Source organism: Dermacentor silvarum, chromosome 3 (assembly GCF_013339745.2).
Source record: "Dermacentor silvarum isolate Dsil-2018 chromosome 3, BIME_Dsil_1.4, whole genome shotgun sequence".
In the NCBI taxonomy this organism is placed as follows: Eukaryota; Metazoa; Arthropoda; class Arachnida; order Ixodida; family Ixodidae; genus Dermacentor; species Dermacentor silvarum.
In genome coordinates, this window is record NC_051156.1 from 204,567,614 (window position 1) to 204,591,954 (window position 24,341).

Below are 24,341 nucleotides of genomic sequence, written 5' to 3' on the forward strand. Positions count from 1 at the left end.
TGTAGTCATGCTCACTTTCCAGCTCGCGTCTTTGGGTTCTCATTCGCCCTTCTTCTTTGCTTTCAGCTCTTTCTGCGTTCTTATACGTCGCATTGTTCTATTTGGTCTGTTCGAATACCTCTTTTTCTATTCCTTTTATCTGCTACTGCGTGTATGCACTGCAATCACTTTCATTTCTGTGCTAGCTGTTGTCCGCATTTCACTACTTTGCATTCTGCCCCCCCCCCCCCCTCATCTTTGCTTTTCTTTTTCTTTTTTATTTTCTACGAAGGCTAGACGCCCTTCCATTCTCGCAAAGGAGCCTTCTTTTTCACTGCATACACCGTTATCCTTCTTCTTAAGTTCTGTTCCACGAACCTTTCACACTCGACGCTCTAACACCGGATTTCGCGTTCCGCAAATTTCTGGTCGTTCTTCCTTCATCATGCTAACGTGCATTCGCTCCTGTTGCGATTCACTTTTTGCATTCGCTTACCTCCTGCCTTGAGGAACAAGCTGTTTTTCAAGCGTAGCTTGTATACGCTAGCATGCGCCGGCGACGTAACGCTACAAAACCAGCTGCTCTCAGAGTTGCACAGGCACGCGACACGCACTCGTACCACTGCTCCCGCGTTCGTCGTCGTCTGCTTCCACAGCTGGCTGCGTTGCCACTAATCATTCCAGCCTAGAATTTCACTTCTCTTCTGTCGTCGTAATGGCGAGGCCGCGTTTACGGGGCTATGAGCCATTGCTTAAGAGGGTATCGGCTATTCATTGTCTTACGTAACGAACAGGTTTAATTTTTAAGCAATTTCATGGAAATACATCCAGAATGAACGCGCTCGGGAAAGGGCTCGTCGTCGACCTGCCAATTCTAGCGTCAGGGCTTCCGAATTCCAGGCGAAACGTTAGCAAAGAGCCGCCGACCCCGACTTGCGGGAGCGCAATGTTGAGGCCAAACTTCAGCGTCGTCTAGCCTTCCAGGAACCCGACAACGGTGGTGCGCTCGTCGGCAACGCTAGCGCCAACTTCCCCGGTGCGGCGGCCAGGTTTCAACGCGAGTTTCTCAACCGGAAATTCGGAGCCAGCGGCAGTGCGTGTGACCGGTTGTGGTTCGAGCACAACGTGGTACTCGTTAGTGCAGTTCGTTCGGACTAACACCGAATAAACACACGACAACCTTTACTTAGCCCCATTTCCTCGACAGGGGAGGGGCTACTCGTTCTTTTTTTTTTTTTTTTTTCATCTCACGTCATTCGAAATCCGTGCTCGCTGATATATTGATTCACATATAGGGCTGTATCCCGGCCGCGGCAGCCGCATTTCGATGGGGGTGAAATGCAAAAACGCCCGTGTACCATGCATTGGGTGCACGCCAAAGAACCCCACGTGGTCAAAAGTAATGCGGAGTCCCTCACTACGGTGTGCCTCATAATCATAATCATGGGTTTGGCAAGTAAAACGCACGAATTTGTTTTTTAAATTTTTATAGCCATGTAACTGGAAACGTTGCCAGGTGTTTTGTCGTGTTCTCCTTACGAACAATAAATTGTTAAATGGTTAAAAGCTGATAACATGTGTTGATATGAGCGCATTGCGACAATAATGCAGCTTTAGCAAACGTGTGTGGACCGTCATTTGAACGAAAAGAAAACAGCCGGATTTAGCGCATTGCACGTTCTGCAGTTGCTGCGATTGCATCCAAATCCAAGAATATAAATCGAACAATCAGTTTTAAAAAGGGCGCGCGAGCTCTTTCTCAACATCAACGCACAGCGATATATAACTTAGGAGCCAGAAGCCTCGGAGCATACATCTTCAGTCTCCTAGCTCGCTCGCACTTCCTGTTCTTTTACTTGTCTGAACCTTCAGCAACGTTGCACAGATTTAGTGAGCCAATCGGATATAACCCAGCCATTTTCCCTTTCTTCTTCTGTTTTATTCGCCCCGCAATATTTCCTTCGCCTTGCCATTTCAAATTCACTCTTTTTATGGAAGACGAAGGACGAGGAAATAGCATTTATTACTTCCCACGGGACTAAAGCCCCGGTCCTGGCCTCTTTGGTGGTCTTAGGTCTTCGGGTCCGGCATATTTTTTATGCGCCATTCCGGAAATGCCCAGCAAGACTTTCTTAATGCCCGGGGGGAGCGCAGAACTCCCTCCCATCCCAGATGAGGTCGAAATATTCCCCGCGAATGGCATACTCACATTCCAATTGCGCCGCGTAGATCTGCATGCGCGTGATGAGCGCGCGAGGTTTGCCCCGTGTCTTTTCTCTCTTCTTCGGCTTCGTCGTCATCGGCCAAGTCTGGTTGCGCTAGGTTTCGTGTTTTCTTTTATTCTTTCTTTTTGTCTCTATTGGCCTGGCAGTGTGCAGCACTTGCAGGAAGCTCATTGTGCGTTCAGCCTGGTGTCCGAACTTTCGTGCTTTATTTTTCTTTTTCCATACTTCATAATTTTGCGATGAAGCATTTGCAGTCGTGTATTCTTGTCTTAAAACCGATCGATGTATGTATGACAGGGTGTATGTAGGTGCATGTGTGTGTGTGCGTTCCCTTAGTTTTTCTTGTTTTAGGATAAAGAAGCCAATTACTACTAATCATAGTGTGTTGTAGCTGCAACGTCACCCGCAAGAAAAATACGACATAAATTGTTTTAATTTACGGACTTGTTTCAAAAGGCTAAATTCCTTTCTTCTTATCCTGCTCTCATGACCGGCCGACCCTGGCCAAATGTAGGTGGAGCGTCGCTCTAACCACTGACGAAGCGCAATAAGGCATAGCATTAGAAGACGTAGCTTTTTTTTAGTATTCCGGCTTTTCCTTCGTTTTATTTGTTGGGTGGTAATAGTGTAGACTGTGGTTAAAGTGCCATACGGCGTTTCGCAAATTACGTGAACTGCAGTAACAACTAGTCCTTGTGTCAGCGAGTCGGTAACGAGAGTTCACTGCGTGTTTCGAAGAAAGGAATTTGGCTCGTGATACAAGTACTTCTGGGACGATTCCATTCGGCACCTTCTTGCAAGTCAGCCCGTTCTGCGAGGTTGGCTCATCAGGCTCCCGCCTGACGGTCAGGCACCTACTGTGGGACAGTCCTGGTCTTGCTATAGTCAGACTGACGCACTGTGGACGTGGCACTATACCTTACTCGAGACACGCATTACTCCATCCGTCCGTGTCGATGCCTTGCTAACTGTAAACCCGCTGTGGAGTTCGTGCGCAGGGTGGCTTGACCGGCACGTTGTAATCACGTTCTTGTTTTGTTTGTCTCTTTAGTTATTGTGTTCATGATCTCCCTCCCCACAGACCCCCTCGCCCCTGCTTAGACCACTCAGTCATCCTTGTAATGAAAGTTTATTTACTCTCTCTCTCTCTCTTCATTTGGTCGGTGTCGTGAGGAGGGCAATTGCTATTGCAGAATGAAGGAGCCCTTCTTAGGGTTATCATGCCTGGTTGTCTGACATGACTCGCATAACTCGTAGAACATAGTAGCTCGCGGTTTGGTTGAACGGCTGTTTTCCTCACTATTTCTGCCTCTCACTGATTCACGCAGAGGTGTTCAGCTCGCTCATGGTTCCCGATCCAGCGGTGAAGGAGACGCTCGGAGGGGGAGGCGTTGCCGCCATTTCGCCGTCCAGGACAGACATCCACGTCACGGTGATGTTCAACGGAATATTCGCCCCGACAGGTAAGCATGCTGGCGTCGTAATGAGACGAGAACGTAAAGGTTCCGATAACATTGCGAACTTGTTCCGAAATATTGAGATAGCCAAACTCTAAGCTACGGTTTATCAATTATTTTTGACGACTAGAACCAGGAAGGGGAACGAGAACCACTTTGTCCCTGTGATTTCTCCTTCGTAGTAGTCACTGAACCTCACGCTTTTCCTAACGCGTGGAGCGTCGTCTATGTAACCAGAGAAATAGTTGACCGGTCCGTACACGTTCACAGTATAGAGAACATGTTTGTAATATGTGAAACATTTTGTTTGCACTCAGAAAATGGTAAAGGCCCTGACATCGCGTGTAATGCTGATAAAATATATTTGTCAGCATTATTTCTTTCGTCTACCTTCAGTAGATGTTACGTGGCCATGACTCACGACCGTTCCTTCTACGCCGGCACAGACCCCTAGCGACTGGGGCATAGTAACTATAATTAGGGAAATTAGGAGAAAGGAGAACTAGAAGAAGAAAAGAAAGGGGAGCGTGAGAGATGGGACGGGGACGTGGGGAGAGTGAGAGATGAAAATTCCGGGTCGTACCGCTTGCAACATAATGTTTCTGCCTGTCATGATCTGTATGCTCACCCTCTGTCTCTCTCTTCTTTCAGACGCTAGAGACGTGGTGGTCAAGCTGAGTCTCCTAGCTGGCAAGAACAGCGAGTCAGCCGTGGTCGCCAGCTCTGAAATAACGCTCCCAAAAATTCACGTTGTGAGTATGAGTCCTTGTTTGCAGGACGCGCATAGCCTTACAGTGTTGATCGTTCAGTGGTCGCTGGAACTTCATGCTTTCGGTTGAGTTAACTTTGTAAAGATATAACCAATGTGGTCAGTGTGTAATGTATGCAGGTTAACATCTGGATATAATCAATACGTACCATCAAGGGCTAATCTTTGCCCTTGATGGAGTTGTCATTTCATTCCGGTTCAATGTTTCGATGTTTTTCTGACTTCGCCTGCGTAACAAGCAGAGATAACAGAAAGGAAAGTCCAGCGCCGCCGAATTAACAACTAAAATTTGTTGATTTGAACAAGAGAATATGGAGAATACAAGAAAATTTAGAAACCAGAAAAGTGAAGTCCGCCGTCGTATCTAAGGGACATTGCTATCGGAAGCTTTCTGTGGTCCCTGTGTGACGCTTTGCTGGGGAAACCAGGCGATGTGCAGCGACTACAGCCCGGAAAGATACTGCGTTAATGCAGCTTTCTGGCAGCCTCCCAGCACTGCCGCTCACAGAACCTTTCTCGGACTTCGCAGTCTCTGAACACGGCCAGTGTGAAACTGACCCTGCCTCCGGAGCAGCAGCCGTTGATGGTGGCCGGCAAACTGAGCATGCGCCTGACGTCACCCGACGGCAGGCGCCACATCGAAGGCCCCGTTATCGTCAGACCGACCTGCAACAGTTGAGTGTCGTCGATTTAGTGCCGATTTCTTCGAGGACTTGGAACACTGCACGCAGCAGCTCGTGCTAACTCTCTGCCTGGGAAGCGACCCGTAATTGGCTTAGCAATATTTACAGGTCATAGTGCGATGGCAATATTTCTTAAAAATATTGCATGGGTATACATGGGCCCGTATTTACAAAAACCTCTTGCGTTAGAATTGTTCCTAAAAGAAGGTTCTAGCTAAACCTGTTGTTGGACACATGATTGGCGTAGGGGGCCAACCAGTGTCAAAAAAAAAAACGAAAAAAAAAACGTGAACAAAAAGCTTTGTGAATATGGCCTCTGAACGGAAACTACCGCTTTAAACAAGTATTATTGGAAATTATTTGGGGCACCCTGGCACCTGCCATCACTTTGTCTAAGCTTTAAATGGTTTGGACCATCACTTAAATGGTAAAGAAACGAAAAGTAAGACTTGTGTATGTAATAACTTAAGAGAAAGCATTAGCTCGGCGCCAACTACGATTTACATAGTCAACTGCATGGGAAACGCAGAAATGCTATTCATAGACAACCACTGGGCCAATTTGAATGAGATTTGTTGCATATGAAGCAAAAAGTTAAATTCTGATGACTCTAGGAAGCAGAGCATTGATTAGGGCCTGAAGTCTTTTTTTTTACAATTCCAGGAAATCTGTGTTCTAAAAAAAGAAATTAAGGCACGAAGGTTACACATCTGTAACTCTGCACAAAGAACAGATATCGTGGTCCTGTATCTGTTAAGCATCTAAATAGGACAAATGTGATGTACGAATTTGCAGCTTAAATGAAATTGTCAGGATGTTTGCGAAGAGGAACCTTTAGCGCGGGCTCCCATATCCAAGTACATGGGAACAGAGAAATTGTTTTTCTCGATAATGACCGCACCGAACTTCATGAGTTTTCTTTTGTATAAAAGAAAATTTAGAATTGTGACTGTAGGAAGCTAATATTTGATTTAAGCCGTGAACGTGTTACAAGTCTGCAAATCAGCAATAAAAAATAAAATAAAAAGAAAAGGAAGAAATAAACGATATCACAGTAAACTGCACTTACTAGTAAATGAAAAGCGGTCAATATTCATGTATCGTGAACCACTCTGAAATATACGATTAATTTGTGAACACGATTTTCGCAACACCCTCATAAACGTCGTAGAAACTTCACCTAAATTCAATATCAAGTTTGCCTGCTTTAGATGCTTTAACAGATGCCGTATACAGAACTGCGATATCTATTTTTGGGCCAATGTTTCAGGTTTATAACCTCGGAGCTTCAGTTTTTTTTTTTCCTTGAACTTACCAATTTCAGGGAAATCAAAATTTGACTTTCTGCACTCAATAGATATTAAGTTTATCACACAAATTGAAGAAATTTCATCCAAATCGTTCAAGCGGTTGTTGTTAAAGCATTTTCTGCATTTTACATGTATTTAAGTAGGGACATTGGAGCTAGCCTCGAGTTAAACGTTCCTCATAATGAAGTTGACTGTTCACATTTTCGCGCCCTAGATGCAAGGCGCTAGCTTTTCGGCTTCAAAAGTTCACAGCAGCAAGATGTCACTTAGCTTCTAACAGCGTTGTATGCGAAGTATGGAGACTGTGCACTCGTGTGTTCAGTTGAAGCAGCGTTGTCTGATGGAAGTTCGGTCGGTCTGAAAGTAGAATAGAAGACGTGTGCGCTTTCGGCAGGTGCAGCGTACGCTGTGACAGGGCAACCAATACGCTCAAAGACGATCAAATATTCATCCCTCTCTCTCTTTTCCCTAGTCTTTCAAGCTGTGCTGACGGCGGAAACGTCCAACTCCGGCTTCGCAGTGCTCAACGTTAACCAGGATGGATCAATATCTTACCAGGTCAGCTTTTTTCTTGGTCTATGCGTTTTTTTTTTTTGTTCTTTTTTTCTTATAGATGGGTCATGCGCGTATATTAGGATGAGCTAGAGGAGCACTAAACAGGAACGATAAAGTTGTTTAGGCTCAGAAGCTATTCTATCAAAATGCTGTTTTCATTCCTTCTTCCACATAGGGCAGCAGACTAGAAAAGTGCTTCCGTTTGACCCCCTATACCTTTCGTGGGGGTACTTTCTTCTGTTTCTTCTGTTTCTTTTTTTGCGATGCTACTTACTATCGTCAAATGCTTCATTACTCTGAGCACATGACAGCCATGCACTAGTCTTTCCTATTGCTATAGCAATCGCTTCCTCCCCGCTTTCGTTTTGAGCCGCTTTATGGAAGGCAACACGCAATGATGATTATGACGATGGTGATGAACGCAGGCGTACGCTTCCGGTATGAACAGCGCGCCCATGGTGGTAGTCCTGGAGACGGACAGCCCGGCCGACAATGAGGTTCGCACCATGGCTGCCTCGTACAACCCGCCTTTCGCCTACCACTGGGTGAGTGACTCATCTCAATGCACGTTAACCTGCTTGTGCAGCCCATGCACATTAGAAATAAGAAAGTAGATGCCCGCGCTGAATATAATATGCATAATAGACTGTCATTCCTTGAGCTGCGACACGTTCTAGGCCCATGAACTGGCACTGCCTGTGTCCCCAGCGCAACGAAAACTCTTTGAATCTTCTTGAGAGATAGGGGTCTTGATGAACTACTATACTTGGATTGCATATCGCCTGTTCTGGTGTGATTTGCGTATATTGTGCGTCTGTGACGCGCACCGCGCTTGTCACTTCATTTGTCACCACTTGCACCTGGACTATATAGCATGCTAGGTGTACCGCCAGGCCTACATTTACAGAATCCAATAGACAACTCTCTCTCTCTCTCTCTCAGCTCATGTTACGCATTTTGATGTCAACGCTTCTAGAAAAGCATGGACCGTATACCCGCAAAGAAGCGTGCACTTCTCCTGCACTTTCGCCTACAGTGTATTCGTTCTTGCCAATATTGCAGTCTCGCTGATTCCGGACATCCTCGCTAAACAATGTGAACAATGACAGGCGCACAAAATTTTGCATGCACGGCTAGAGCCATTAATCTGACACTAGAGCAGACCGCTCTCGCCTGGGAAGTTTTAGACACGGTAGCCACTAATGTCGTCTTGCTTAATGGACAGCAGACTGTGACGTCGGCACCGTAGAACACCAAATGCCGCAACCAAGAATTCATGGCAGGCTACTGAGTTTGAGGGCCAACACTCGTAAGCGCACTGATATATGCGTTGTTATGGTTTATATATATATATTTTTTGCGCGTTGTTTACTTTTTGTTCGTCTATAAATTTTTGCCTTTTTTTCCTTTCTGTTCTTTTTTCTCGTCGAAATAACGATTGATAACGAGAAGGCATTCCGTCGCTGCCTTGCCATTGGCCGTTGGTACGAGCTCCGTATCTGATTATTGTTGCGCCACAAATGTTTTGAGCCTCTTTAGGAAGAAAAAAAGTTCGATAGGATATCGAACGTGAAACGAGGCCACCACCACTGACCCGCCTCTCCTTGTCGCCACGTGACTTCTTTTTCATATACAAAATTCGACGTTTCCACTGCTCTCCAAATTGCTGTAAAAAATTAACTAAAAAAAAGCCATCAAGACAAACAAAAAGGGTGTTCTTATTAAAATACTTATAACTTATATTATTTTCAGCTATCTCTACTATAGGCGCATATCATACGTCATCTATTCTTACGACAAGGCTTTGGCCTGTAGACGCTGGAATTATTATTTCAGTGGATACTACAGAGTAAGTGCAAGGCGCCAGGAACGTTTCAAGCTCGCGCTTTGTATAGTACTGCTCGCACATTATTGAAAGCTGCCACGAAATGAAGTACTAGTGAGAAAAAAAATATATTCCTTAATCCGTGCCCTTTCGTGACATCATGTTCTTGAAAATGAGTGCACGTCTTTTGTGTGTGTGTGTGTGTGTGTGTGTGTGTGTGTGTGTGTGTGTGTGTGTGTGTGTGTGTGTGTGTGTGTGTGTGTGTGTGTGTGTGTGTGTGTGTGTGTGTGTGTGTGTAGATGGGATGATATTCTTGCCTCTCTATCTCTCCGCAAGATTATTATCCTGAATTTGTGAGGTCGCTATTCTTTCTTTCTTTTTTCTTTCTTTTCAAAGGAAACGAATGCTCTCACTTTCGTGGGATGTTGCTGATTGTGAGGGTACGTTCGTCAGCCAAACAAAAGAGAAAACAAGATACAAAAGAAAAAAAAAAGAAAAAAACAGAGAACGCCTTACCGAGAATCCTTGGGGGCTTGCTTGTTACGGATCTCGTTTTGATCCACCGTGCACCAGGCATTCCTGCAACGGCATACTCGCGAGAGAGGTCTGATTCAACGAGGCAACTCTTGCGCCCCATCCGCGTTGTTGTTGTTGTTGTTGTTGTTGTTGTTGTTGTTGTTGTTGTTGTTGTTGTTGTTGTTTTTTTTTTTCGTTGTCGTCGCGCACGCGAAAGGGCACGTACGCAGGAGGAGCAGATCGGCCAAGGTACGCGTTCGAATCACCGAGGGACTCTTCTTCCTATCTTAATAGAGTAGTAGCAGTGGTACGGCTGGAAAAAAAAAGAAAGAAAAAGAGAGAAAGTTATAGTAAATAAACAAATTAATAAAAACATGAGAACGTGTCGCCAAGATTCTTACAAAATCGGATTTTATTGGTCTAGCTCTTTCTTGCAGTTCGAAAAGCAAGTTCAAATATATTGGCTGCCGAGAGATGGTCTTTTATTTACTTCTTTTTCTCTTTCTTTGTTATTGCTTTTGGTGGAGAGCGGAAGTAAGGGAAAGGGCAGGGGGTGGTTTCAACTTGGCTTTCAACAACGTTTTACAAAACCAGCCAAAATCAGAACATTTAAAATTTTCCCTTAAATGTACATCACAGGTCTGCAAACGGCATTATAGTTTAGGACACCTAAAAACCCTATATATATATATATATATATATATATATATATATATAATCTGCATAATAATCTTCAACCCCACTGTTGCATTTTCTCGGTTAAGGTCCTCCATCATTTGTTGTAATTCGTCCCCATTGTAGCTGAATAGGACAATGTAATCTGCAAACCGACGGTTGCTGAGATATTCACCGGTGATCTTCACTCCTAAGCCTTCCCAGTCGAAGAGTTTGAATACTACTTCTAAGCATGCAGTGAATAGCATTGGAGAGATTGTGTCTCCTATATATATATATATATATATATATATATATATATATATATTTAAAGAGGCTTTTCGTTTCTTTACGAATCATTGTCAAACATTAGGTGCTAAAAATCAAAATTGCGGATCAACCCGGAGGCCTAACACATCGTTTTCGCTTAAACGCGGCAAATTTCACCGAAATTTGTTCAGTGGTTTAACCTCTAGGTTCATATTTTCTCCCAAGAAAGCATTTGTATTGTCTACGTGTATTTGAATCTGGGAATTATTTTCCTAAATCTTTTGCCGCTTTGTATGCTCCCTTATAATTAATTTCGTTGTTTTTGGAACCGTTTCCTCGTTTGCAGTGCGCGAAACTTTATTAAAATTTAAAAAAATGATAAACACAGGAGAAGGACGGCAATGCGATAGTGACATCAAAATCGGCTGACCATCGTGTTTTTCTTCCCCGTCTTTTTTTTTTTTTTCCTCTTCTTTTCGTTTTTCTTTTTTTAGTGTCTCTTGCATAGGCCCAAACTACAAACAGCATTAAGGACACGTGTGGTGCACAGGTATCAGCGTTTAGCGCGTTACCGAACCGTGTTAAAACCCCTGCAGGAACTTATATCACGCACTGGTATCGAGATCGACGCACGCAGGCCATTTGATAACAATACCTATGGGATCGGCGCGCTTTATGTTGCTACAGGCTAACCACGAAGGCCGGCGAGTCCCACCATAATGCTGTCGCATTGAGCATACAGTTGTAATTCATGCGAACATCAGTGAGATAGATAGTGACGTAACACCGACGTGCGTTACCAGAACTATACGGGAAGTTGCCCAACCATGTGGCTCGTCAAGGGGGCGGGGGGGGGGGAGGGAATGTGACGGAATAGAGCGCGCAAACCCACGTTACACTCCATGACGCAGCCAAAAGCGCTAACAAAGTTCTAGCGATGCTTTGGTGATATTATCGGCGGATAAATAATGAACGCTGCAAAAGCAAACTTGCACAAAAAGCGGTAAGGGAAACATCGTAGCCGGCTGGTCGACGCTGATGGGTCCCCCGCGGGCTATCGCAAACGACGAGCTCATGAAAAACGAGAAAGAACTGAGAACTCCGCACAAAAGATGTCGCTCCTGTCGCTACTTTGGCGCAGACTGGCGACACGGTCTGTTTGCCTCACTTGTTACGACGTGGGAAACAGAGGTGCGCGTTTCGTAATGGTGTTTTAGTGCCTAGTGGCGAAGGCTTTTGATAGGTTTTTTTTTCTTGTTTGTTTTGTAAGCGCGGTTGGGGCGGAACGAACACGATGTTTAGTGGCGAAATCGTACGTGCAAATGCCGCAGTATCCCACTTGCACCATATGTTCATCTGTTGCGCAGCGCCGGCTCGAGAGAGCGTTATAGAGCTCTTCGTTGATGTGCATTGCTTTTTTTTATCATCATTAAATCGTTATACAACAAACCTTTCGCCGACAAGTTTCCAGCCATACGTCGGGATATTTTATTTTTATTTTTAGATATACGTATATGTTTGCCTTTACGCCTTTCCTAGAAGAGGTCTAAGAAGGGGCGGAAGCTAAAGGTGAAATGGCGGCGGGTGCTAAAGGTGAAATGAACGCCTGACGGGGCCCTGCCTCTTATTACATGGAATTGCAAAAGCAGTTTACCTGTGTCCATAGTTCGACAGAACGGCCGGTATCCTAGTTTCTCAAGGTTTTCTCAACGATCATCACGCATAGCACACGCATTCATTAAAAATGATGTAAATGGCGAGTTCTTTGATACCGGGCCCGGTCGGAGATTGACATCATGTCCTACTGTGCCTTTGACGATAGCCTCCTACTGTCACCCTATAAACAGCCTTTCTCGCATCCTCCGTACGACTGGAGAAACAGTCTCGGTGTTCATTTCTTTGAACCAAGTCATGATATCAGTGATATTACTTATAATGCAATTGAGGTACAAGTTTATTGATGGCTAAATCAAGGACATGAGAGAGTGGCGACGCACATGACCGCTAAAAAAGAAAAGATAGGCTTGCACTATAATGGAGCATGTATTTATTTTTCTTTTGCTCTATCTTTCTCTCTCTAACACCGGCAACACGCGTGCACCTCTTTCGCAAAGTTGTTAATCCCTATAATATTCATAGCTACCAACGTTACCTGGAGAACCGATCGCCTTATTTTATCTTCCCAGTTGTGGTTATCTTCCTTCCTTTCTTCTAATTGTATATGGCGCGCGCGCTATTCTCGCGCCTAACGACCACCGCGGTTTCGAGCACAGCGAGCCCCATGGCGTGCCGCGGTCGTTCCTGCTCTCCAACTGTCAGTGTGCTTTGCGTTCTTCCTCAACAGACGAACGGCACATTCACCCGCGGCACTAGCCAGGTGCTGGAGATGCTGCTGACCGACGACTTGACCTTCAAGGTGCTCTCCGAAGGTCAAAGCGAACTGCGAGGACGAGTTAAGCAGCGTCTCTACTCGGATGCCTTTCTCAGTGGTGAGAGTCTTTGTAACCACTCCACATCTTTGGTACATAAACACACGCTACTGTTCGGTACCGCATACTATCGTGCGGATTTCTTTCGAACATTCTCTTTGTAATGTAGCTCGCTCACAGATGTCCTTGGTTAAATCCTTTACTGTTGCAGACTGGCTATATCGGCACTCTAACTCAATTAATTCATGAACACAATACTTCCAAGGCTACTTCACCGTGTAAACACGGAATGGCCTTTCGCAATTTCCGAAAGGTACTTTACTTGTACAACTGGTTAACCTTCGCAGCCATTTGAAGAAGCATCTATCCAAGTCTTCGGGCAGTATGGATTTCTTATCCTTGTACTTTGTGGTCCTGTGCAGACACTTACCTTTAATGTGGGAACTTTCGTTTTAAAGCAGACTTCACACATTCCCATGCCGTTAACTACAATGAACTGTAATCCTCGAGCTCCTGAAAAAAAAAAACAAACAGCGCCTTTTCTGCGTTTTGGCACAAACGGCCACGTACTGAAACACATTATGTCACAGCAATCCTACACACTTCAGGACCGCCAATGAATCGTTATTGTACTTACCTGATCTTACACATCGTTTATGTAAAACCACTTGTCCGTGGAGTTTTGGGGCATTCACAACAAGTAAATTACCCAACTTGGTAAAGTTTCCATTTCACTTCAAGCTTGCACTCCTTCGCGCTGCTGTCCCTTCAAGCAGAGGCTCCTGTGCTGCTCATGTCCGAGGGCAACAGTTCGGCGGCGGGACAGGCATGGCTCTCGGTGGACAAGTCGTGCCGGCTTCACTATTCGGTCTTCGTCTCGGGGCTGGAGCCCAGCGAGCGTCACCTACTGGAACTTCTCGAGATCACGCCTGCCTTCAACGTGATGCCTAGCGCACGCAGCGTCCAGAGGGTTCTCCAGAGAATCACCGGAGATGAGGTGAATGACCACGTCAGCGCAGAAGCACTGCGTCATTCCAACACTTTGACATTCTAATCTCTGTGGACTGAGACTACGCGTGTAAGTAAGTGGCGAGGAAGTGTCAGTGGTTGGACACCGAAATGAAAAGCTAATTTCCTGGTAAAAGTGTACTTTGCGGAAGTCGACCTTGCAGAATGTACTATGCACGCTCAAGCTGAAGTGTTACATGATCTGTATGTCCCGAGTTTAACACTTAAGCTTGCCCAACAGTTATTTCCAACATTTAATGAAGATGCCGCTGACTTGCGAGTGCATATATTATGAAAACACTCTGAAAAAGTAAAGGCGGATAAAAACGTTTGTTTGCAATATGCGTATGTGGGAACACTATCTGCGATGAAGAATTTGGATGTCGAGCTGCTATGTGCCTAATTACGGTGTAGGGACCTTCGCAGCTGTGCTAAGTTCTTGCGTCGCGGGCGTTAACCGAATTCGTGCGTTGACGTCACCTCTGTTAGCCTGCCTGTGAGCTGCTATGACATGCATACTGTGGATGTTCTTTGTTTTATCAATGCCCAGTTGGAAGATACTCTGGATGAACCTAGCGCGGCGACTCTGCACCGCCTCAGCGGTGGATCTTCGTACTTACTGGTCACATCGAAGTCTGGAAAGTCCAAGCAAGTCGAGCTCAGGGGACACATCAGAGACGTGAGTGCAAGAGGAAAATACTGGTAGCACTACCGAGCCGTGTTTTTTTGGGCCGGCATTAGAAGGCTGTCCGGGCTAGACCTTCGAAGGCAATGCTTAGTGTGAAAGGTGTAGATGCCCGCAAAGAAACTTCTTGAGCAAAATTTATTACCTCTCATTTCTTTTTAATGCGAAAGTAGAGTGTACTCGATTGGGGGAGTGGGTCCAACGCAGGCTCCCCGCAGAGGCTTTTTTTATTGAGAAGTTGGTGGCGCCACCGTCGCTTTCTCCCGAATGAGCGGCCCTGCACGCTCGCCGAACGCTTGTCGCGTCGGAGACCCTACCGCAGCTGCATGGAGCTTTTACGAGCGGATACTCGGTGGTGGTAACACTGAGATTATTCCCTACCGATCTATTGTAAATAAAATGGAAAAAGAGCGGCGGAAAGAATGCAAACGACGCAACAACGACGATGCGTCGAGCAGACGACAGCTACTCAGCCCGTGAGCTCGCGTCAGCCAATGAGCGCTGCTGAAACAGCCGGAGCCAACGTTTATTGGCTGGAGATTCAGAATAAGGCGATGGCAGCGCCGCCACATTTTCCGCGTTTTTTGCTTCACCCTCGGCGCTTGCCAAGGCGTCCGCTGGACCCACTCCACTCTAGCGAAAGCATTATATGCCTCGTGAAGCGCAAAATCCGGTGTCTGGCGTTAAGATCTGAAGGTGCCAAAACCCACGTGACCAAGTGATGACGTCACGCTTCAATGTCAATGAAAACCGACCTGGCTGACACCCAAAAAATTTATTTTGCCCAATTCAAAATTTGAGTTGACCTACGTTCAAAACTGACCTGGCCCAAAACTCCCGGTCCAACGTGGGAGTAGCCCGCTCTATGGGGCCTTGCGCCCCGTAGCCCGCAGGACCTTACAATAAAGTTATCCCGCCCACCCACTACCAAAATTGACTTGGCCGATCCCCAGAATTAACTTTACCCAATTTAAAAATTGAGTTGGCCCCACGTTAAAAACCAACCTGGCCCACTTCCACGCATGACTTGGCTTACCCCTAAAATTTGGGTGGCCCACCCTCAAAAAAATTTACTTTGCCCAATTTGAGCACATGACCACGTGATTATGTCATGTGACATAGTCACCAAGAAAGAACCTTAAGTTGCAAGGTCACATGACCAAGTGATGACGTCACGTGATAATGTCACATGACATTGACGTCGAAATACTATGGACGTCGAGATAGCCGACACGCCCAGAATGCTTTCACATTGAATGCACGTAGGGAGACTTAAATGTCTCTGTAACTTTTCTTACTTGGCACCCTGAACTATGAACTTACGCCCATCGAGCAGTGCTCGCAAGTAAAGCTGGCTTTGCTGCAAGCTGACTCTTCATGAGGGAAAGTTTGATCTAGGAGGCCTTCGACTTGTGAGATAGCAGAGGTGCGCTTTCGGGATCTCAGCGTGTGTGTGTGTGTGTGTGTGTGTGTGTGTGTGTGTGTGTGTGTGTGTGTGTGTGTGTGTGTGTGTGTGTGTGTGTGGTGTGTGTGTGTGTGTGTGTGTGTGTGTGTGTGCGTGCGTGCGTGCGTGCGTGCGTGCGTGCGTGTGTGTGTGTGTGTGTGTGTGTGTGTGTGTGTGTGTGTGTGTGTGTGTGTGTGTGTGTGTGTGTGTGTGTGTGTGCGTGCGTGCGTGCGTGTGTGTGTGTGTGTGTGTGTGTGTGTGTGTGTGTGTGTGTGTGTGTGTGTGTGTGTGTGTGTGTGTGTGTGTGTGTGTGTGTGTGTGTGTGTGTGTGTGTGTTGCTTTGCACACTGATGTTGTCAAGGTGGCTGTCAAAGGTCACGAAAGAGCGCCTTTATTCAGAAGTCGCCATGTGTTCTGCTGTGAGATAGCTGTGCTAGCTTACTACACCCAACGGATTGAGAGCGAACAGAGCGACAACTATCTATGTCCAAATGGCATTTGCTCTCCAATTAGATTCGGATTCCCGACAACTGCCTTCCCGAGCTCGCCAAGAGCGGAGTCAGCGGCGGGTCCGGAAACACGGCCGTGGCCGGCTACTCGAGCGACGCGGGAGGAGTGGAAAACAATGAGATCTACCGCATCGAGTCCAACCACAAATGCTACTACGACGGCGAGGTGTTCGACGACGGGGCCCAGTGGACGGCGCGACATGAGGCATGTGTCATGTGCTCCTGCCAGGTACGTGCTCCACCACCCAACCTTGCATAATAACTTGCGCTCATTTAATTTGTACTATGGACATATTTCAGCAAGCATTCACGGGAAAAGTAGTAGATCTTTCTGTACGAAATCAAGTCACTACGCGGGCGATTACTTAGGTCGATAACTCCCAAAAGGACTTTATCCAGCTTTCCTCGAATCTCTCGCGAGCATCACCGTCATGTTTCTACGATAGAAGTTGATAGTAAGGAAAATTTTATGTGACCCCAGACCCAGAAAAGTGATCGCAGGCCTGCCACACGCGTTTGATAATGGCATCACAGTCGTCGTCCTGTCATATTCATGTTCCCGTGGTCCTCGTGGGGACGAAGCCGCCGTTGGTGTCTTCGCCCTGCCATTGTTGCCAGACCAGCAGGCGTTGTCCTTGATTGACGCTTAGGAGTTTCCTCTTAGTAGCTTGTTACAATGTTCTACTAGCCAAAGTACAAATTCTAGGGAGGAATAACTGAAAGCGCTTAGTGCACAAGCAGTAGAACTGTCCTTTTAACATCGGGTATGTCTTTCAGTGCCACCCATGAAAGTGACGGAATATTCTTTCAGTATCTGCGCTCGATATTAACGTGAGAGCATCGGCTAGTTACTTTTTCATATTCAGGCGGGAGCAGTGCTGAAGACGCAGGCACATTTGAAGGTGCATAGAAAAAAAAACAACAGCGCAACGTGTTTTTTTTTTTAATTCCCTTTCCTGTGTTCTTGTCGCGCCTGAATGTGGCAGAGTATCATGGTCTCCGATTCTGCAAAGATTACGACCGGCTGTGATAGACTTACGGTAAGGTATTATTCCTATGGATCCTTTTTCCATATGCATTATTTTTCTCGTTTCTATTTTACCTTTTTCGGCCATTGCGGCTTATTTCTCACGTTTTGTTGAAACTTCAACCCTCCGGGTGCCTGATTTTCCGAGGCTTGGTCTCCTGTCGAGAAGTTTGTCTATACGGCACACGCGGGGACATGAAACTCGTCTCGCGTAGCCCAATAAGAAATACTGCTCTGCTTTCTGTTTTTGCAGAGAGGCCGTCTGGTATGTGACCCCGTCGTGTGCCCTGCCGTGCAATGCCCCAATGCAGTGACGCTCCCAGGGGAATGCTGCCCAACGTGCCAAGGTGACTATGCTGTTAGCAAAACGTTAACTATAGGGATAACTTAACCTCATGAAAGTGTTTTAAATGACTGTCTGTTCACTTGAACAACTAAATGGGTATAATTGAAGGGCGCGCAATGAATCATCTAAAGCGGCCGAAAGCATTAGTTTACACTTTTCGTAAAAGAGTGACTGCGGTTCCACGATTCCCAGAAATTGAATTCGCATATTAGTCGTATGTTTGACCGCGCCCTACAATATACTAATTCTGTTCGCTTTAGAAGGCTCAATTGATGCAACTTGCGCAATTTAGGACATTAGTCTTTATAGCCGATTTGGAACTTGCATAATTTTATTTGCTTTCAATTTTCTTTTTCTAACAAGCCTTCAGACAGCTGGTAGAATATTTAACTTCGGTGCGATAGCATCATGCGAATAATTGAAGACTCCCGGCGTTGTGGGTTATCATAGAAAACAGCTGGGGGAGAGGGCCAGACACGTGTAGGGAAAGAGAATGAAGGTCTTGCAAGGGGAAGTGAGGAGGAGCACGACGCCGGGAATTACGAGTTGGACACAGGCAGTTACGCTGGCGACACGTGACAGCGCGGCATTATCGTCCTCGCTGGCTGGGTTGCGCCGGTGGCATCGCCGAATTAACCACCCTCGCAAAGAGGCGGTCACGTGAATGAGGAGGCGGCCACTGCTGCGGCGGAAAGGTGGCGTGGAAAGGTCCGAAGCAGATGTGAAGCGTACAGCTGTCGAAACTCCGGAGCAAGGTGGTGGTGGTGGAAAACTTTTATTGAGAAGGCCCGAAGTAAAGAAAATTAAAAATCAGCGTTGTGGGCGGCCTTCAGGCTGCCGGTTGTGGAGTCCAGGCCGTGCCTAGTCGCGACGTCCTCTGCCCAGTCACCAGCCGGAGTTGGAGATCCGGCTCGGTGCTGGACAAAGCAGCCTCCCACTGCTGCGGACTGGTTAGGTGCCAAGAGGCAGGGGACAAGTGCGCCGGGCAGGAGAATAAGACATGATCGTAATCGGCGCGGGAGCTGTCACATAAGACATAAGCGGCAGGCCGGCGAGTACGTCCCGGGGTGGAAGAGGGCAAGACATGCAGGACTAAGAAAGGTGTGGGCCTGAAGGTGGCGCCACAAGTGTTGGTGGTGCTGGGAAAGGGGTTTGTGCGGTGGGGGGAAGATGAGATGAGATAGGCGGTAGTGCAAGGTGATATCGTGGTACGTGAGGAGCGCGTCGCGCGTATCCATTCCCGGCGGGGCCGGGCTTGCTCGGTCAGTCGAATCGCGAGCGATGGAATTGGCCGCATCGTTGCCAGGATGGGCCGCGTGAGCGGGCACCCAGATGATTTGGATTGAGCGAGAGGGAACGGTGTCGGAACGCAAGATACCGGAGGCCGGGGATGCCACCCGTCCAACCGGGTAGTTGTAGACTGCAGGCTTGGAATCACTGAAAATGTATTCCGCGGAGGTTTGCGTGATGGCAAGGGCAATAGCTGCCTCTTTGGCCTCGACAGAGGTCGAAATGTATACTGAGGCAGTAAGAGTGGGTCGGAAAGAGTTGTCAGTGACCGCTAGGGCATGGACTGGGTAGTGGCGGTCCGGGGCGGCTTCCACGTAAGCCACGGCGGGTTGCCGTTCGTACTGACGCCAGAGCGCGGAGGCTCGCGCTGCTCTACGGGACGGGTGGTGTTCAGGGTGCATATTCTTAGGGAGGGGATTAACGGTTAGCAGGGAGTAGACGTGGGCCGGAGCAAGGCGCCGCTCGCTTGGAAGTCGCTCGGGCAGTCGAAAATGAGTCCTTTACAAAATGTAACGGCGAAAGAAAGCAACGCTCATCGTCATGCTAACAAAGAAGCTGAGAGAAAATGAGATGAATGCAGGCCCCGGAGCAGCCCGAATGGTTCCATTCAATACAAATGTTCGGAGGCATCCGGTAAAAGAATTTCTTCTTCCTGCATGAGTTTCAGCATTCGCTTTGGCATTCTCCGGTTATTCGCTATCGAATTCTAGAATAACTCAAATGATATCGCATTAGATCTCTCTCAGATGATAACAAGTGGAGCCTAGGCATTTTTAAGCCAACGAAAGTCATTCAAATCCGTAAAGTATTAGCCAAATGCTAACATATCCGACTTTTACTTGTATTCGAATAACGAGGCTCAGACGAAAAGCACATGCATCGAAGCCAGTTTGCAGTACGCTCGTCCCGATAGCTCGTGTCACGGCGATGCCTTAGGTATCACAAGTTAACGGGTAATTTGCAAAGTAAGCGCTCAAAATACCGGACGGCTCCATCTAAAGCATGGCAGCCTAAAATGTAAATGCACTCAGTAAACTGTTTCTGTCTGCGACTGTCGTTGTAGCCGTATCATCTGTGTCAGCAGAGAGTATGCATTGTTGGCTCGTCTTCCATCACTGCGCAGACGAGTCGGGTGGTCTGAACGCGACTTTCGCGCCTGGCGAGGCCCACTCTCCGCACGGCTGCTTCCTCGAGGGTGACAAGAAGTTCCACCTGGCCGGCTCCAAGTGGCACCCGTACATCCCGCCCTTCGGCTTCAGCCGGTGCGCCGTTTGCACCTGTCAGGTAATGTGGCGGTGACCTGGTTTCGTCTTGTTGCACGAGTTGCAGCATTTGCTTCGTTGTTCCCGAGTTAATCCATGTAGTGCTGGTTTGGACTTAACTAGAATGTTTGCTTGAGTCTTTCTTCAAGTTCTCTTTGAGAAAAGTTGAAAAAAAAATGTCGCAGTTTAACCCAAAAGGCGAAGCATCAATTGCGATAGCAAATTAGTAGAGAGCTATACGGAGTAAGGATAGTAGTTTGATCAACTGTATAAACTTGGACATGCAGCAGCACCAGCAACGCGCAGAACTGTTGTCGACGCCATCGGCGTTTTGCCCGCGTTCGCACAAAATGCGTGCGGCGTTGGTGACTGTTCCCGGTTGCTCTGGGGGCGGTTCGGAGGTTTTCGACAAGATCAGAATGGGACACTCGTCGAGCTGCGTCGGAAATCTTACCCACCTTCTCGCCTCGCAACGTTTTTATATAGATACGCATTTGGTGCCGGAGCTAAACGTCGCCTCCCCTCACTCCCTCCTCCCCCCCCCCCACCCCCCCCAACGGCCTTTCGCGCGACGGAAAAAGTCGCGTTTGCTCTATATATATGGTGATTGTAAAGGAGGAAAGAAACGCTTAATTCTGCAGCCCTTCATGGAGCACGGCGCAGAACGCGCGTTTGCTCTCTAACGTGCGTTCGCTCCCTGTGAAAGCGCGCGTCCCTCGCGCCCTTTCACTCGGCACACAGAGTGTCCGGAGCGCGGCGACGATTTCATCGCGTTGACGTCATACGGAACCTCACGGCGACGGCGACGGCAGAAATCCGCTTTGGATTGTCCATATAATTGTTATCGCAATAAAAAAAAAGAATTCTGGCATCCAGTGTTACAGTTCCCAAGGTGGAGGTAACATGACTGAATTTTCAGTTGAAGGAAGTTTCTGAGACATTTCTTTTTTAGTTATATATGTCTTCACTTTGCATTGCGGAAAGTGTACATTCAGGTATCAATTTGTTTTTTTTTTCTCATTCCTGCATTGACGTGCAGCCAACGACGCTAACCGTGGAGTGTCGACGCATCACATGTCCACCATTGAGCTGTTCCGAAAAGGATGCCTACAGAGAGAATGCCTTATCGTGCTGCAAGAAATGTCCTAGTAAGTGTCGATTACATTAACAAATTGTCTCTCTGGAGCAAACTTTGAAGGTGTTCTCTATAACATTTACGGTGATCTCATGTTTGACATCGAACAAAATTACTTATTAATAGTGCTTGCTATATTTTTATTACTTCTAATAATAACCATAATCATCATCATGACATAGCTGACCTAATACACTGCATTGCTGTGAATTTCCCAGCATTTGTTATGTTTAAAGAGATGCCTTATTCGCAGACAAAATTGCAAATGAAGAGCAAGCACACTTAGTGCAAGATTGTTGCCCGGTGCTGGCGAGATCAGAGTGCGCGTACTACCATTGATTTATTTTATTTCTAGTTGAATTGTTCAGTGCTCTTCAGAAGTATTTGCCACTACAATTCATGTTAGTCTCAGGCTATTCTGCATCTCCTAGGTGGTGGCATCACTCTCCCTGTCCCGTTTTTACATCACCTTCCAATTTATAGAAGCTCTTCTCGCTTTTCTTGGCAACGTTGGTGCACTTGTGCTTTAGAACAATATTTTATTGATTTATCTCGAGTTAGACCTTCTAACGTTTGTTTAAGTCTGTCAACAAAATTTCGATCCAATATCGCAAAACATCACAAATGCATCACCTAGCAAATATAAAGACCACAATTAATAAATCTAGCAACGTACAAAAGCATTACAAACATTTTCTAGCACCGCAAAATAGGAAAAAGTATGGAATTCATTTCCTGCATATGCAAGTAGTCAGGTATACAGCTGAAACAATAACTGTTTTTTTTTGCAACCACCATGAGCTGGAAAAGAGCTTAATAGCTAAGCAGCATTGACACCTCATATCCTACGCAGGTATATACGGCGATCACGGCACAGTAAATCATTACTATATTTTGGTAAAATTGCTGTGGCTACTTGTTTGTGTTTCTGCATACGGATCGTTTGTGAATTATCCAAACTTGGTCATCATTACTCGTATATCGGTGTGTTTTTTCTTTTAAGCAGATGTGATTCCTGTGAAATCTCAAGATACAAGTGTTCCAGTGCAACTCCATGATCAAGGATCAAAAAAGACACCAAAGGACATTCTCTCAAGTGGAGGTAATTGCCAACAGCTCTTTTCACGAAAGCACTAGCTGTCGAAGCTCCTGTAATATGCACGGGCGATGAATATGACCGTACTCGCGCAGAGTGGTGGGAATGTGTATCAGGTTAATTTTTCAGGAGAATCAGCTTTTGGGGATGCCTGTTACAATGACTGTGTGATGGCTTAAACTTTCTATTATAAAGAAATATTGATTTCTGCTGGACACAGGTGTAGATTTATCATGAAAAGACTGCCAACTTGTTCTGTGGATATCGTAAGCTTGTTACAAAGGGCCAGTAAACAGTGTGATTTTGGCCTCCTATGCATCCTGAAAAGTTTTCAAGTTTTCAAGTTTTCAAATCTTTGTCAAAGATTTGAATCTTTGACAAAGATTTGTGTACACCATTGCTAAAAAATGCAGAACTATAGCTAGCTGCCCACATGTATACACAAAAATACTCAAACGCTTGTACGTAAATAGTAGGTAGCACGCGTCAAGTTCATTTGTAGAATTTTTAACACTTGGAAAAGCAACAACACTGTAAAAGCACAAGTGTACTTATGCAGCGGAAGTTTATGCTAAATCAATAAGCGCGTTTTGTTGCTAATGTTTTGAATGTGCTGCACAATTTGAACATTAAAGTAACATCAACGCTCATTTAAAGTGGTTCCCTTAAGCATCGCCTTTTCCCAGACTTGATTCAGCTTTCTTTTTTTTTTTTCGAACAGGATGTCAGTTTCAGCTACAAGTATTTCACAATGGAGAGGAATGGCATCCAACTGTACAGCCTTTGGTGAAATGAAGTGCATTAGATGCCACTGCAAGGTAAGCTTTCTGTTCTTGTATGTCCTCAGCCCTTCTTTCATAAACCTATGACATCGTTTGAAAGAAAAGGAAGTGCAGAGCACCACATAAGCCCAGTGGCTGTGAATATTTTTTTTTTTTTTGAGGAACGCTATAGTCTATGCATACACTGTCTCATCCATGAAATACTCGGTAAACTGTCGAATATCACAGTGAGAATTTTGCTGATAAACTTTAGTTGTAAAATGAAGCATGAAAGCGAGATTAGTTTCGGTAAACCGTGCAGCTTTTCTTTTCCAGGAGAACCAAGAAATCTTGTTTCCTGTAGTGCATTTTATTTCGTCCATTATGTGGTTTCTAATGTAATTTAACAGTAATAACACCGTAATAATTTCATGAAAGTGGTTGCAGTCCCGACCAGCCTATTAGTAAATATGCAAATGTGCATGTTATTAAAGCTATACGTGTTGTTTTAGCACTTATGCCATGAATAGCTCAGTTGTAGTTACTGCTCCTGTCAGTCGAGACTGCTGTGCTCCATAGTTCTCCTGCATTGAGTCTGCTTTTTTTTTTTGTTGGTCATATCAATGCACGAACTGACAACATTTAGCTCACTGTGTTAACGTCACACTCTAGGGTATCTTGCATCAGAGCATGCTTTTCTTTAACAGGATGGCAAATCTCGGTGCAGAAGACAACGGTGTGCCAAGCTCTCATGCCCAATAAAGTTTCAGAAAGAAGACGAGTGCTGTCCGCGCTGTGCTGATAACGGTAACCATTACTGCAGTTATTGTTCTTATTATAAGTCAGCGCCTGTGGAAATTATATGCGACAATACTCAAATAACGTCTGGGTGAACGCTGTACTTATTTGGGATCTCACGCACAATCGCGTCAGCTGTGCAGCACCTCACAGGGAACACGTGCTTGCAGCTCGAAATTTTCTAATAAGCCAATGTAAACATCGCACTAATGTTTTATTAACCGTCATCTATACTATATATTTAAGGAATATTTAAAGCGATGAACCGAGATAGGGTGAACACGCGAACGCAGGTCTATTCTCCGTGA

At 46.0% G+C, this 24,341-nt stretch overlaps 1 protein-coding gene across 1 annotated transcript in view; it reads left to right on the forward strand.

Annotated features, from left to right (window-relative positions):
* The window catches only part of LOC119446523 (dorsal-ventral patterning protein Sog-like), a 319,224-nt gene that overhangs the window by 286,806 nt on the left and 8,077 nt on the right, over window positions 1–24,341 (forward strand). The window contains 16 exon segments of the mRNA XM_037710970.2: window positions 3,533–3,667; window positions 4,313–4,413; window positions 4,960–5,104; window positions 6,896–6,981; window positions 7,404–7,523; window positions 12,588–12,732; window positions 13,449–13,669; window positions 14,231–14,359; window positions 16,323–16,547; window positions 17,599–17,692; window positions 20,105–20,265; window positions 21,283–21,391; window positions 22,382–22,480; window positions 23,196–23,255; window positions 23,258–23,292; window positions 23,943–24,042. Coding sequence (XP_037566898.1) covers window positions 3,533–3,667; window positions 4,313–4,413; window positions 4,960–5,104; window positions 6,896–6,981; window positions 7,404–7,523; window positions 12,588–12,732; window positions 13,449–13,669; window positions 14,231–14,359; window positions 16,323–16,547; window positions 17,599–17,692; window positions 20,105–20,265; window positions 21,283–21,391; window positions 22,382–22,480; window positions 23,196–23,255; window positions 23,258–23,292; window positions 23,943–24,042 — 1,965 coding nt within the window.